At 36.7% G+C, this 15,594-nt stretch overlaps 3 protein-coding genes across 3 annotated transcripts; all 3 read right to left on the reverse strand.

The window, feature by feature from the left end:
- Positions 1–5,265: 5,265 nt before the first annotated feature.
- Positions 5,266–6,439, reverse strand: LOC113352082. Its single transcript, XM_026595953.1, has one exon. The coding sequence runs from the start codon at positions 6,259–6,261 to the stop codon at positions 5,266–5,268; it is 996 nt and encodes a 331-aa protein (XP_026451738.1). The 5' UTR covers positions 6,262–6,439.
- Positions 6,440–9,210: 2,771 nt separating this feature from the next.
- Positions 9,211–11,185, reverse strand: LOC113349279 (putative ribosome biogenesis protein C8F11.04). The gene has a single exon (XM_026593227.1). The coding sequence runs from the start codon at positions 11,118–11,120 to the stop codon at positions 9,549–9,551; it is 1,572 nt and encodes a 523-aa protein (XP_026449012.1). The 5' UTR covers positions 11,121–11,185; the 3' UTR covers positions 9,211–9,548.
- Positions 11,186–11,583: 398 nt separating this feature from the next.
- Positions 11,584–15,267, reverse strand: LOC113349280 (derlin-1-like). Its single transcript, XM_026593228.1, has 7 exons — positions 15,041–15,267; positions 13,878–14,010; positions 13,479–13,552; positions 13,228–13,321; positions 12,971–13,099; positions 12,656–12,816; positions 11,584–11,988 (listed from the first exon to the last, which is right to left on the reverse strand). The coding sequence occupies exons 1-7, from the start codon at positions 15,055–15,057 to the stop codon at positions 11,862–11,864; spliced, it is 735 nt and encodes a 244-aa protein (XP_026449013.1). The 5' UTR covers positions 15,058–15,267; the 3' UTR covers positions 11,584–11,861.
- Between the last annotated feature and the right edge of the window lie 327 nt (positions 15,268–15,594).

Below are 15,594 nucleotides of genomic sequence, written 5' to 3' on the forward strand. Positions count from 1 at the left end.
AGGATACGAAGAATTTTTCTCACTTCTGCAGAATTTTTCTTACTTCTGCCAAAAATATCTCACTTGGGCAAAAAAATATTTTGTTATCCGGTTCTGCAAAAAATTTCTCACTTCTGCAAAAAAAAAAAAAAAAAAAAAAAAAGTTGGGTTAAATCACTAACTTAGGGTTATTAAGATTGGTAGAAATATCCGAAAACTTTTCCAGGACCAAAATCGTGAACCTGGAAGTTCGAAGTTATTGAGAATATTCTCATGGAATCTTACCAGTAAATGGTTGGATTCATCGTTTTTGCGAACTTTCAGACTTATATAGTAGTCCGCTCCTGACCAGGTTTAGATCTCGGAGCCATTTTCTTTCTCGATGTTGACGAATTTTTGTGTGTTTAAGGTTTCTGAGAATATTCCTATGGAATCTTACCCATGAATGGTTGGATTAATCGTTTTTGCGAACTGTCAGACTTATATAGTAGTCCCCTCCTGGCCAGGTTTCGATCTCGGAGCCATGGTATGCATAAAATATGCCAAAATAGGGTTTGTTTAAGGTTTCGGGAAATATTCCAGAGGAATGTTACCTATAAATGGATGGATTCATCGTTCTTACGAAGTCTCCGACTTATATTAGTCCACTCACGGCCAGGTTACGATCTCAGAGCCAGGGTATGCATACAATATGCCAGAATAGCTAGGGTTTGTTTACGGTTTCGGAGAATATTCCGAAGGAATCTTACTTGTAGATGATGGATTCATCGTTTTTACCAAGTTTTCGACTTATAGTACTCCACTCACGGCCAGGTTTTGATCTCGGAGCCAGCGTATGCATACAATATGCTAGAATATGGTTTGTTTAAGGTTTCGGGGAATATTTCGAAGGAATCTTACCTGTAAATTGACGGATCCATCGTTCTTACGAAGTTTCTGACTTATAGTAGTCCACTCACGGCTATGTTTCGATCTCAAAGCCAGGGTATACATACAATATGCCAGAATATGGTTTGTTTAATGTTTCGGGGAATATACTCCAAATGAATCTTGCCTGTAAATGGATGGATTCATCGTCCTTAATTACGAAGTTTCCGACTTATAATAGTTCACTCACGTCCAGGTTTCGATCTCAGGGCCAGGGTATGCATACAATATGCTAGAATCGCTAGGGTTTGTTTAAGGTTTCGGAGAATATTCAAAAGGAATCTTACTTGTAGATGATGGATTCATCGTTTTTACCAAGTTTTCGACTTATAGTACTCCACCCACGACCAGGTTTTGATCTCGGAGCCAGGGTATGCATACAATATGCCAGAATATGGTTTGTTTAAGGTTTCAGGGAATATTCCGAAGGAATCTTACCTGTAAATGGACGGATTCATCGTTCTTATGAAGTTTCCGACTTATAGTAGTCCACTCACGACTGGGTTTCGATCTCAAATCCAGAGTATGCATACAATGTGCCAGAATAGTGTTTTTTTAAGGTTTCGGAGGATATCCCGAAGGAATCTTACATATGAACATATGGATTCATTGTTCTTATCAAGTTTCCGACTTATAGTAGTCTACTCACAGCCAGGTTTTGATCTCGGATCCACTTTATTTCTCTAAGTCGCCATAAAAGGGTTTGCTTAAGGTTTCATCGTTCTTACGAAGTTTTCGACTTGTAGTAGTCCAAGTTTCGAGCTCGGAGCCACTTTATTTCTCGAAGTCACCAGAAAAGGGTTTGTGTTAAGGTTTCAGAGAATATTCCATGGAATCCTACCGAATATTGGTTAGATTCGTCGTTCTTACGAATTTTCCGACTAGTTTGAAGTATGAACCCTCCTGGAGCTTGTTGGCTCAAAGTTTGTATGTTGTTATACCACATTTGAAGTTCGAATCAAGACTAAGCTTCATATTTATCTATTTCGATGATGTATAATGGTAAGTTTGAAGTCAGAACCCTCCCGGAGCTTCTTGTCTCATAGTTTGTATGATGTTATACCACATTTGAAGTTTGAATGGACACTGAGCTTCATATTTATCGATTTCGATGATGTATCCAGCTAAGTTTGAAGTCAGAACCATCCTGAATTTCGTGGTCCATCTCTAGTAATCTTATAACCTGAGTTTACCAGTGTGAACTAAAGCTACTTCATGACCTGGATGACTTGTCAAAATTACTTCATGACCTATGCGACTAGTCGAAATTCAAACTGGAAGAACAAAGAGAAAGAACAAAAACACAAAGAGAAATCACAAAGAAACACACCAATTATCAAATTCATTTTTTCATTTTCCCGATTCATTCTTATACATTTTCTGGATATTTTTATATCAGAATGTCGATAACAATGTCATAAATTTATTAATATTTTTTTTGGATTTTTTTCCATGTGGAAGGTTGATAATTAAACCAAAAACATGAGTTCGTACTAACACAAAGAGAAAGCACAAAGAAAACACACTTTCCTTGATCCGTATGACACTCTTAAATCAAATCTTTACGTCCAAAAATATTGATAATCCGTATGACACTCTTAAATCATATCTTTCACCGTCCAAATTCTTATACATAAATAAAAGTTTTTTTTCTCTCACTTCTCTTCACTCACTTTCGTTTCCTCTCTTACCTTCCGTCTCTCTAAAACAGAAGAAAACCCTAACTGTCGGATGAAAAAAAACTCCATTAAATCTATCGGATTTCAAAATTTCAACAAATCTATCAGATTCTAAGAAATTGGATCTAAATAAGAAAGACATAAACAGATGAAGAAAATCATTTCCTCCATTTCCTCCTCTTTTCTACTCCGTTCTCTGTCTGATGTGATGACTTTCAAGGGTCTGAGGTGATGTTGATTATGGTGGAGAAATGATTCGAAGAAGGTGATTGTTGCTGATTTTCGTGGGAATGATTCAAGATGAGTATGGGGGTTTTGAGATTGAAATCAAGCCGAGATGTAAATCGTTGCTGCAGCTACTGTTAAGAAGATGAGAAACGAGTGATGAATAGAGAGGATTGAATAGGGTGGAGATTTTGTCATTGCTACTGCTACATATCGAGGAGAAGAGAAGGATTACTCTGAATAGAAGCTAGGGTTGGTGTGATTCGATTTGACAGTGACGATTTGAAGATCTGTTGGTTTCCATCAAGAATAGAAAATCTAGGGTTTGTGTTTGATGTTGGTTTGTGATGAAATGGATGGCTATTTGAGAGTCTGAGAAGGAATTTATGATATTAATGGGTTTTTGCAGTAATGAATTTGAAGTTTCAGCCAGTGGTTGATTTGTTGGTGGTGATACCAGATTGGGTGACGGTGGAATTGAGATGGGTTTATATGAATTTGCAAATGTGGTTTGTGGTTCTGCTGAGTTTGGTCCAGTTGACTGGTCCTTTTTTAAAATATATATTATTGTTTGGTCCTGTAAATTATGGTTTGGTCCTGGGATGACGTCATGGATGATGTAATTGTCATCTTGTAGTGGCAGAAATACCCTTTTGGGACCATTACATCATCCATGATGTCACCCTAGGCATATATACTCAATTATCAAGAGAGATGAAATCATTTTCAGATTTACTTTCTCTTTCATCTTCTTTTCTTTTTCAGATCTACTTTTTTCTCTCTCTCTTTTTTTTTCTTTTCTGCTGCAAAGAAAAGATGAAGATTTAAACGAGCTTTTCTTGAAGATTTCTAGGTTTTTAATCTGCTGCTACTGTTGAAGTTCATCTTCGTCGCTGTTGTTGCTGAAGATGTAAACGAGTTTTTCTTGAAGATTTGATCTGCTGCTGCATCTATTGAAGATGTTGAAGACGACGATGAACCCAATCTGTTTGATGAAGACGACGACGAACTCATGTTTCTGCTGCTCGTGTTGAATATGAAGATGAACTCTGTTTTTAAGGTTTTTTCTACTGTTGTCTTGATAAAGAAGATGATAAAGACGATGATGTTGCTGCTGCTGTTGAAGATGACGATGTTGTTAATGTTGTTGAAGAAGAAGAAGATTTGTGTTTTTTTCTCCTCTGCTACTGCTACTGCTGTTGAAGATGATTAAGACGATGAAGATCTACAGGTTCACTGTGAAGGATGAACTGATATCAATGTTTGCTGCTGATAAAGATTGAGATGAAGAATTGAAGATGAAATCAGGTTCATTGTGAAGGATGAACCGATATTTTTGATGTTTGTTGCTCGTGTTCATTGTGAAGATCTTGATTTTTTATGTTGAAGATCTTGATTTTGATGATGATCTTGATTTTTAGATGTTTGCTGCTCGTGTTGAAGATCTTGAATTTGATGTTTTTCTGCTGGTGTTGAAGAATGATGAAGACGATGAAGATGAAGTTAGGTGTTTATGGATTTTTTTTGTGGGTTCATTTAAAGAATGAACTCTGATTTTTATGGATTTTTGTTGTGGGTTCATTTAAAGAATGAACTTTGTCTTTAGATCTTGAATTGCTAGGTGTTCATCTAAAGAATGAACTCAATTCTAGGTTTCAATTAGTTAGTTTTTGATAGGTGTTCATTTTGTCGAATGAACTCTGTTTTCTTATAGGTTCTATCAGGTGTTCATTTGAAGAATGAACTCTGTTTTCCATATAGGTTTTATCAGGTGTTCATTTAAAAGAATGAACTCTGTTTTTTGTCATAATAATGAAGTTTTGTGTTGTGTTCATTTTACAGAATGAACTCTATTTTCATATGTGATTTAGTTTGGTTTTATTAGGTGTTCATTTGAAAGAATGAACTCCGGAGTTCATCAGACAGAATGAACTGCTACAAAAAACAAGTAAACAGAATTTTTTAGGTTTTTATTAGGTGTTCATTTGAAGGAATGAACTCGGAGTTCATCAGACAGAATGAACTGCTATAAAAAATAAGGAAGAATTAACACGGAAAGATACTTTGGTCCATTTAATATCTTTAAATAATTATGGACCAAATGGAAAAGGTGATTTCTAAAAGGACTAAACAGACATGAGACCACCTAAAAAATGACCAAACGATATTTTTCCCTTTATTTTATTTGTTTATTTTTGGTGCTAGAATGTCTCAGAGCTATGTTGTGAAAGGCGTTATCTCAGCGTCTCTTAGGCGCTAAGGCGGCACTATTTTTACTGGGCGCCTAGTAGTGACAAAATTACTGGGCGCCTAACAGTGACAAAAACATGCGGCTTTCATAAAGTGGGGCCTAGATGACGCCTCTAGGGGCCACCCAGGCCAGTGCGCTGGGCGCGAAAGTGGCATCTTTTCAACCAAACAAATTTTCGTTAAGCTATGAAAGTTAATTAATATTCTAAAACCAGCACCCCCATACGCCTGGGTTCTTAACTACCACCCCAAAGCAAATCTGACCATACATGCATTTATATATATAGAGAGAGGGGGTACCATGCAGCATTTCAAAAACACTACCCTTAAAGTAGTAACTGTAATCATACACCAAAATAATCCCCAAGGCCAGCTGACGCGATTCATCAACAGCTCTAGAACGGCAGGAATAGTAATATGCCCGAACTGGAGCCACATTTTCGTGACTAAACTTCTCAACCAATTCCATGTATCGGTGATTTAACTCTTTTACTTGATGGAATCCGATATCATCATCGAAATCCACTGGCCCAGAACTGTGAAATCTTGTTACAGCCAACTGAAGATCCTTGTATAGTAGAGTCACGCTTGATGACTTTGGGTCCCTGATCCTATCAGAAAGATACTTGATCAAAATATCCTTCTGACCGTTTTGTGATAAACTAGTCTTTCCAACCCCGCCCATTGATTTACTGAAAAATGCAACACTCTCATCGTCTCTAAACAACGGCATCTCCAATGCAGCATGAGCATTAATACTAGCAGTAGGTGCAATACTTTCTCTATGACGATCACCATCACTAGTAATAATGCCTTTCTCTGAGCTCTTTTTTACTTTCTCATTGGCTTCTCCAGAGTTCATCATCATTTGGTTAGTTAGTGCGGCAGCTTCAGCTCCAACTCCTGTATTGTAACTACTACAGCATCCTCTTTCTGCTGTTAACTGATCTATTTTCTGATTCATATCATTCATTTTATCCAAGAGCTGTTCAACATCACACCAAATAGCTGTCTGCACATCCAACTGAAAGAATCTAATCAAGTTATCATCCAATTCCTGTAAAAGCCTTGAATACTTACTTTTCAAGTAATAATTCCAGGGCTGAACTTTTGAACACTTCTTTACTAAATATTTTCCTTCTCTTAGTTTCATCATCAATTTGTTTACTTCAGGTGTATCAACTTGATTTATTCGTTTCATTTCTTCAGCTTTGAGTATCACTTTTTCTAGTGTGGAATTGAGCCGTTCCTAGTAGGGTCTGAAACTCATCGCGTTATCTTTCTCCCGAAGAACTGCTTTCAGCAATTCTGATACTACTGCCCCAAGCACAGCTCCTCCTACTAAACCCGCCATTTTTAACAAAGTATGGAAAGAATAAATTTCCTCACGCAGAAAGAATAGAAATCTGAAGTTTCATCTGTGCAGAAGCAAATATGAATTTTCCTGTCAACACCGGAAGTCTTCGTTAATGCTCAACCAACCAATTTGTTTTTCAAAGATAAGATGTAGGTTTAAAAATTCGACTCTTCATTATAGTTGAAATGTAAACCCATGGTCTCTTTCAAGATTTATGCACACGCATACTGTACTAATAATGTGGAGGAAGCTTACCGCTGGAAAACGAAAGAAGTTAAATGCACCACAGCTACTACACAATATAAGGGGTTTGAAAATTCAAGCTTCAATCCAATACTACATTTTTCGAATGAATACTGTCGTGCAAGCAAGCTAAGATAACAGCCCCAGTTGATAAGAACCTCCTAGATTGCGTCTAGCTACATGAATAGGAGCACCTAGTCCAGTTAGAAGAGCCACAACAGCAGGCAAAATTGAATATTCAGAACTTTAGTCAAGAGACTTGATATCAAAAGAAAACACCAATTTATTTCAGCCTCTAGTCCAAACAATTGCCATTCAGATTCGTATTGCTTCCACACTTAGTCCGGAATTCTTCTTCCAAAAAATTTAAATATACCATACAGATTATAAAACTGGGTCTAAGAGGTTTAAGACAACAAAGTCTTTCTCTGACACCATTTCCAATGTTCTCTGAAATGGACTAAACTACATAATGCAGAAAGAGACCAGGATAAGTAACCACTTTTACATAGACAAGCAACAATAAAGAGAAGACATCAAACCGAATGTCTCTTTCAACATTTCTGCACATAACGAAACTTAACTAAAAGATCTAATTCTACCAAACAGTAAAATGCGAGCTTCTCCAAACAAACAAATCTTAATTCATTTTTTAAAGCACCACCATCATTTCAACACGGATTTCATCTTCCACTATCTATACTAAAAGAAAAAAGGTAGCTACACTCTGACAATGGAGAAAGGATGGTACATTTTATACTCTGAGCCCATAACTTCTTCCTCTAAAAGCTACACTAGTTGTCCTATCACATTGCGAGTAGGTTGGCCATTACTGCCATATGCTTGATTACTGATCTTCAACTGTACCACGATTTGTGCCTATAATATACAAGTTCAGGATAATGCAGAGAAAAGGGAAGACATAAAATAAGATAGTTCCCAGCTTATAGATAAAGCCTTTACTTCACCTAATCTTTACTTCCCAGCTTAAGATAGTTCAATGTAGAACAAGATTATGGAAAACAACAGATTGATATTGCAGGAGAAAGCAGCAAGACTCTTAACTTTACTTCTACCCTGTTTCTGAATCTAAAATAAAGCTCGTCAGACACACTGTCACAACACAAGTCCCATGGAAGAACTTCACCTAGTCTTTGGCTACCTAACCTTGGTTCATGATCCATATTACCTTTAAGAAAACTTCAAATCACAGGCATTCTGCATATATATTGGATAATAAAGGAGAGAAAAAATGAAGTGGAACGGATGTGGAAACAGAAAATTGCCAAAGGATACACACAGTTCAGAGTCTTCAGATAGTTTCTGTACCTAGCAAGTGGATGCAGAACTGTTAAGAAATAATACTGATGCCCTGCTATGATACCCAGCAGATTGGGCATGAGCGGCAAACCAAAAATAACATCCAAAATTTAGGAGGCCATCCATCTAATATTGATTTAACTGATTGTCATATAAATATAATGACGGAAAGTCATTCTTCTGAATATATATGACATCTTTCAGATGAATGAAATCAAAATCTAAATATCAAGACACAAGTAACAAGAAATAGATATCTAATAACAGCAACAACTCCGAAGTAGAAACCGATAAGATCACCACTTGAAACATAACAAAGTTTCCCGACTCCGACTGAAAGCATATATATGAATAAGACACACTCTATCCAGTGATGTTATTGGAAGTTAAATTGCAGCACTATAAAGAGTGATATTCGTAAGGCACATGAATCATGTGATGGAAACAATTTGGCTATTTAAAAATAATCTAATCTAAAGCTATTGAGTTTTGATTAAGCAAAGAAAACATCACAACAAAATACTAAAACTTAAAAACTGCAAGTAAAAAGACTTCCATACGTAATCATACTTGATTCTAAAGAAGTCTAGATGGCAGGCAGGAGGATCTCCTCAGCAAGCTCGTCTCTCAAATCTCATCAAAACAGAACCAGACACATCTCAAGCTTTTGTTGTTCTCTTGCTCTTCTTAACCTTCGCCTTCAACTCCCCACTCTCAGACTTGTCAGTTTTACTAGTTTCCTTCTTCCTCTTCTTGGATCCACTAGCTTGATATTGCAGGGGAAAGCAGAAGACTCTGACCTTCACTTCTACCCCTTTCTATGAACCTAAAATAAACCTTTTCAAACAGTCTTAATACAAATCTCATGAAAGAACTTCACCTAATCTTTGGCTATCTAACCTTTGTTAATGATCCTAATTCCTAACTATATAACCTTTACAAAACGTTTGAATCATAGACTTAATATAGACTGAATCATTAAGGAGAAAAAAATGAAATGGAAACAGATGTCGCAACAGAAAATTGTCAAGCTATACACATAGATTGGAGTCTTCAGTATGTTTCTGCCACTGGTAAGTGGATGCAGGACTATTAAGATATAATACAGATGCCATGCTACGATACCCAGCAGATCAGGCGAACTAAAAATAACATTTGAAAGTCATTCTTCTGATTGTATGTGACATCTTTTATATGAACGAAACCAAAATCTAAATTTCAAGACACAAGGAAAATGAAATAGGCATCTTTAAAGTTTCCCGACTAAAAGCATATATGAATAAGAAACCCTCCATCCAGTAATGGCAATTGTAAGTTCAATTGCAGCACTATAAAGAGTAATATTCGTAAGGCACACATATTATGCTATTCAAAAAAAATCTACTCTAAAGCAATTGAGTTTTGATTAAGCAAAGAAAACATCACAACAAAATACTAAAACTTAAAAACTGCAAGTAAAATGACTTGCACGCATAATCATATTTGACCTTAAAGAAGTGTAGATGGCAGGAGGATCTCCTCAGCAAGCTTGTCGTCTCAAATCTCATCAAAACAAAACCAGACACATCTCAAGCTTTTGCTGTTCTCTTGCTCTTCTTAACCTTCGCCTTCAACTCCCCATTCACAGACTTGTCAGTTTTACTAGTTTTCTTCTTCCTCTTCTTGGATCCACTAGATAGGGAGACATCATCAGCAACTTCATTCTCGACATCTCCATCATCCTGCTTCCCAATTGCAACCTTCTTCACCTTAGAGGACTTGTTTGGTTTCTTGTCCTCGTCAACAACTTTCTCTTTTGTCGAACTTCCCATCTTCTTTTTCTTCTTACCCACCAATTTAGCACCCAATTCAGCATTTGCATTCTCCTCCTCGTCAGATAAATTACCCAAAGCCTCCTTAGAAGACTTGTTTGGTTTCTTATCCCCGTCCACGACTTTCTCTTTTTTCAAACTTCCTACCTTCTTTCTCTTCTTACCCATCAATTTAGCATCCAATTCAGCATTTTCATTCTCCTCCTCATCAGATAAATTATCCAAAGCCTCCTTAGAAGACTTGTTTGGTTTCTTCTCCTCTCCCACAACTTTCTCTTTTTTCGAACTTCCTCCCTTCTTTCTCTTCTTGCCCACCAATTCAGCATTTTCAATCTCCTCCTCATCAGATAAATTATCCAAAGCTTCACCAATATCATCATCCATATACCTAACCTCATGAATTCTTCCCTTCTTAGACCCTTTCTTCTTCGCAGGTGTAATCTTCTTCTCTTTCACCTCCTCTTCTTCACCTTCCTCTACCGATTCCTTCTCTTCCAATTCCTCAACCTTCTTCAAACCCTCAATTTTCAAACCCAAATCAGGAACAGCTTGATAAACAGGTAATGCTAAAGACTCAGACATTTTCAAATGAAACGAACGAACATTCGCCCATTTCTTCGGAACAATCTCTACAACACCATCAATCGCAGCGGCAACATTCTCAACAATTTCATCATTTTCCATAGAAACCCTAGCAATTTTAATAACACTACAAGTACCAGTTCTCAAATAAAATAGAGCTGAGGTACAAGCATTCTCAATCTGTTGTTTCCAATTCTTATGTGTCACTTCAATAGGAACAGGAATTTTCTTCTTCTTAAAAAATTGCTTACCTAATAGCTTTGGAAGCAATGGGATAACCCTTTTATCTGCAAAAAAGAAATCATAAGAATCGCAAAGCTTTCGTTTCGCTTCGAAAGCTCGATAATCAGTCTTGAGTTTCGAAAGCTTGAGCACTTTAGAGATTGGTATATTTTCCTCTGCGATTTTCTTCTTAGCAGCTTCAGATGTGAGAGTTGATTTAGAACGGTCATCAATGATTAAACAATGTTCTTCAGTAGAATCAGATGGATGAAGTGAATGGGATAATGGGATTTTGTATGGATTTGTTCGGCCATTAGCTGGGATTTTCTTTAGGGTTAGTACTAGGTATAAGAACTCATCTTGTTCTATGAGTTGTGGAGTTCCATCTTTTGATCTTGTTTTGTTCCATTTTTTTAGAGCTTCTACTGCTCTTCCAATGGTTTCAGGTGTAACCCTTGATGGATTTAGTGGTTTAGGAGGAATTTCTGGTTCAGATGAAGAAAGGGTTGTTGTAGAAGATGACATTTTTTGAGAGAGAGGCGGAAGAGGCTCTGTGAAGAAGAAGAAGAAATAAGTGTTTCTGACCTAAAACCCTAGAAAAATCTCCTTTTTAAGTTGGGGGTATTTTCTTAATTTAGTGGGCTCAAACTTAAGAAAATTAACGTTTCAGGGGGTGTAAGAAAAATGGCGAATTTTATGAGGTTACCCCTATTAGCTAGATGAATTTGTGCAAAACCCTTGGTCCAATGTATTACCTCGGTTTCAGAAAAAATGATACCTTCGGTTTTGACAAAAGTTAGAGCAAAAGTTAGAGCAGAGGGCCATGGGCCACTTCTTCGCAATCAGAAAAAGTGATACTTTCGATTTTGGCAAAAGTTAGAACAGAGGGCCATGGGCCACTCGCAATCACTTTTCATCAAACGGAGGGAGTATTACATTTTTAGCACTATACAATGGCTGAATTTAAAAGTACATGGCAAAATTCATAGATGTTAAAAAAATTCTTGAACTCTTTGAAGATTTGGGAGATATAATGTAACAACTGAACAAGCTTGGGTGAGCTAGTTAGTAGTTTTCTGATTTCAAGAGTTTAAAGAGTTTAACAACAAAAAAATCATCTAGTATTAGTTTCTGATTTCAGCAACCCTATCTCCAAGAAAGCAGTTCCAATCATTTTTCTTCATGGTTTTTCTTCTTCCATTGTCTTTGCGAGAAAACATTGAGATAGCTAAGGACATTCTGATAATGGAGAATTGGATGGTGCATTTAATCGATCAGCCGATGACTTCTTCCTCTGAAAGCTGTACCAGCTGTTCTTTCACGTGGCTGAGTAGGTTGGCCGGTATTGCCATATGCTTGATGACCGATGCTCCACCGTCTCACGATATTGTGCCTATCATTTACAAGTTAAGGATAATGCAGAGAAAAGGGAAGATATACAGTATGATAGTTGCCAGCTTCGAGATAAAGAATTTACTTAACGAACAATGCAAAAAAAGATCATAAATGGAAAACAACAGATTGGTATTGCGGGAGAAAGCAGCAAGACTCTAAGCTTTAACTTCTACCTCTTTCTTGAACATCAAATTAACCTCGTCAGAGACACTGTCACAGCACAATTGCTACGGAAGTACTTCACCTATTCGTTGGCTACCTGAACTTGGTTAATGATCCTAATTGTATAACCTCTAAGAAAACCTAGAATCATATATTTCATTTTGCATATACATAGGGTAATTCGTAAAACCTTTACTGATCAAACAATGCATAAAAAGATCATCAATGGAAAACAACAGATTGATATTGCAGGAGAAAGCAGCTAGACTCTTAACCACCCCTTTCTCTGAACCTAAAATTAACCTTATCAGCCGCACTGTCACAACACAAGTCTCATGAAAGAATTTCACCTAATTCTTGGCTACTTAACCTCGGCTCATGATCCTAACAATATAACTTTTAAGAAAGAGAATAATAGGCTTAGTTTTGCATATAGGTTGGATAATACAGGAGAAAAAAATGAAGTGGAACCGATGTGGAAACATAAACTTGTCAAAGGATACACCCAGTTTGGAGTCTTCAGATAGTTTTTGCCGCTGGCAAGTGGATGCAGAACTGTTAAGAAATAATACACATGCCCTGCTATGATACCCAGCAGATCGGGCATGAGCGGCGCACCAAAGATAACATCCATACCGAGCATTGCCCACGGAAGATAAAATGCCTGAATAGACGGTCAAAATAAGTAAAACATGCAACATCAGCGTATGATGTACTTCATAGCAACCTAGTTGTCATTTTTTACTTTTCCTTGTGACTGTTATCTAACTAATCTATATGCATATGAAGAAATATTAAATGAGGCAGATCAAGCTTACCTTGAGAGTCACAAGACCGTAGAGGCTGATTTGAGCATTTGGAAATTCTCTGCTCCATACATAGAGAAGCATGTATACCAGAGAAATTCCAAGAAAAGGATTCCAGAATGGGGGAATGACGGATAATACCTAACAATCAAGAAAAAGTAGGATAAAATTATTTTGGTAAGAGAGAATGAAAACGGGTGTTCGAAGATAAGGTAAATGGTAAAAATACTACAAATTGAAATACAAAGATGGAGAAACATAACACAGACCAGTAATGACAAGGAGCCTAATATCATCATCCAAAGAAAATCTGCAGTACGCCGTGCATATGGACCTTGCTCTAGCTGGACCCCATATCTTGCTCTACAGAATTACAATTTACAATGGCAGTCCATCAGTATAATAGATTCACCAATACTTGACTTCTTTTGTAACTAATGTAGCTATCCTTAATAGAGGAAAGACATAGTATTTGCATTTAAAGACATAAGAATCTGACGGTGGAAACGTATTAACTTACATCATTAGGAGACGAATCCCAAAATTAATAGAAAAATGCCCAAGATAAAAGAAATTTGTCACCAGTCTCCACACCTGTGGTCAAATATAACAAAATTTGTAAGGGTAAATAAACAACATATATAAAAGGGAAAAGGGGATCGTTAAAGAATGACTTTTGGGTTGAATAGAACTATGAGCACTGAGGTAACTAAAAGCATGTATGCTCGCCATTTGAAATTAACCGAAGCACTCAGCCATTACTTAGTCATTTAACCACATGAAAGTGATGGAGATTCTCGGATGTTGGAAAAAATGGGGATGGAAGCCCATATACCACCATGAATCAGTCTTATGACAATAGTACTAAGAGCTTACTTCAGTAAATGTCTGGAAACTTGAGAAGAGACAACAATTGTACCTGAAGCCGCCAAACTTCAGGATAAATTAGAGCAATAAATGCAGGGCTAAGCAGTCCCAACTGAGATAGAGTAGTAGCCGCCAAACAGATGGTCCCATAAGCTTTGGTAATAGGTGGGAGTGAATTATAGTATCTGAAAATGTAAAACATACATGGCAAGAGGGTGTCAGCAAAGCACGCATAAAATAAAGGGATTCACTATTTTCCAATATAACATAATATGCATCGTCACAACTTCAATAAGTTTCCCTTGTAACTATTTCTTTTGTAAAAAGGATAACAACGACCGTAGAAGTGGCAGTCAAATATAAAAGTTCAATACATTCACATGGCACCGTAGATGAGAGTCAAGAAACCTCTGTATGGGTTTCCATGTATCTAGAAAATTTTCATGCAGTTGTTTGTCAACAGAGGATCTATGTTTATAAGTACAAAAACAATAACCTCAGGGAGCAAAGCATTGCACATAAAGTGTTCCATAAATTCCCCATCGGAAACGATGTGCGGCATATCAATGAGATAAACCATCTAAAACTAGTCGGCTTGAGTTGGGCATGAAGCCTCCCTCACAAAAATCGGCCACCAGATTGAATTTACTCCATGACAGCCCATCAGTAACAATTTAGAGTCAGATTTTAAATATACTAGTTGCAAGGGCATCATCCCCTCTAACGAAAGTGTATACTGGATTTCCTATTGTTGACGTAACCGAAAGATATAGAATGATAAACCCACATACTGATCTTTTTCAAAAATCATTGTTGATATACCAATCCTCCACAAAAACTCATTACATACGAGCCCCAGAGAACAAATTCAGTTTTTAATCATACTCCATACTTTCAAACACTGTTCCATTGTTGATCATCAACAGCAATCTATACCTGATTTCATAAACTCAACTAAAACTAGGGTTTCAAATTTCGCAACCTCAAATACTTATAATCAACCTAAGCATTGTCGTTCATACCCACAACGGGATTTGCTAACTGAATACATAACCTCTATCAATCGACACTATCACCTTGTTGTAACTATGTTCTTAGGGCAATCAAAAGCTTTAAAATTATAAACAAAAAAAAAAAAAAAACAAACAAACAAACCCTTAATTCCTGATCAGCAGAACATCAGATTAAAACCCTAATTGAGAAATAGAGGCTTACTCTGCTGGAGAAGACATTCTTTGTGATCTGATTAAAGTCCAACTCCTCACTATGTCCAACAAGACCTCCTCCTTCTTCTTCTTCTTCTTCTTTTGCTCTTCAAAGTTGTTTAAGAGAAAAACCCAGAAAGAAATGTGAATTAGCACGAGAAATTTGCCTTGTATTTTTGTTATTTTTTGATTTCAGATAATAAGTACAAGTCTTTTGTTGGTATGATTAAGCAACCGAGAAGTTTCGTGTTCGAATCTGAGTAAAAAAAAAAAGACAAAACGTTTATTTTTATTGTTTTCTTTTTCTTTATATAATTATTTTCTTACGAGGAAACTATATTGGCCATTAGATGGAGTTTTATCTGCTGTCTGTGTGATCCTGGCTGTTCGTGTCCAATTTATGATGCATATAATGCTTCAAGAAAACAATTATTTTACTTTTTTGTTTGTGCAACTTTGCACATACGTACGACATAAGGCCTCTGGCACGGCATTTTCATGGGTTGGACTTGGATTAGCGTTTGGAAATACAAATCGGCAAAAGCCCATCCGTTAAGGATCTCT

Source organism: Papaver somniferum, chromosome 2, assembly GCF_003573695.1.
Source record: "Papaver somniferum cultivar HN1 chromosome 2, ASM357369v1, whole genome shotgun sequence".
In the NCBI taxonomy this organism is placed as follows: domain Eukaryota; kingdom Viridiplantae; phylum Streptophyta; class Magnoliopsida; order Ranunculales; family Papaveraceae; genus Papaver; species Papaver somniferum.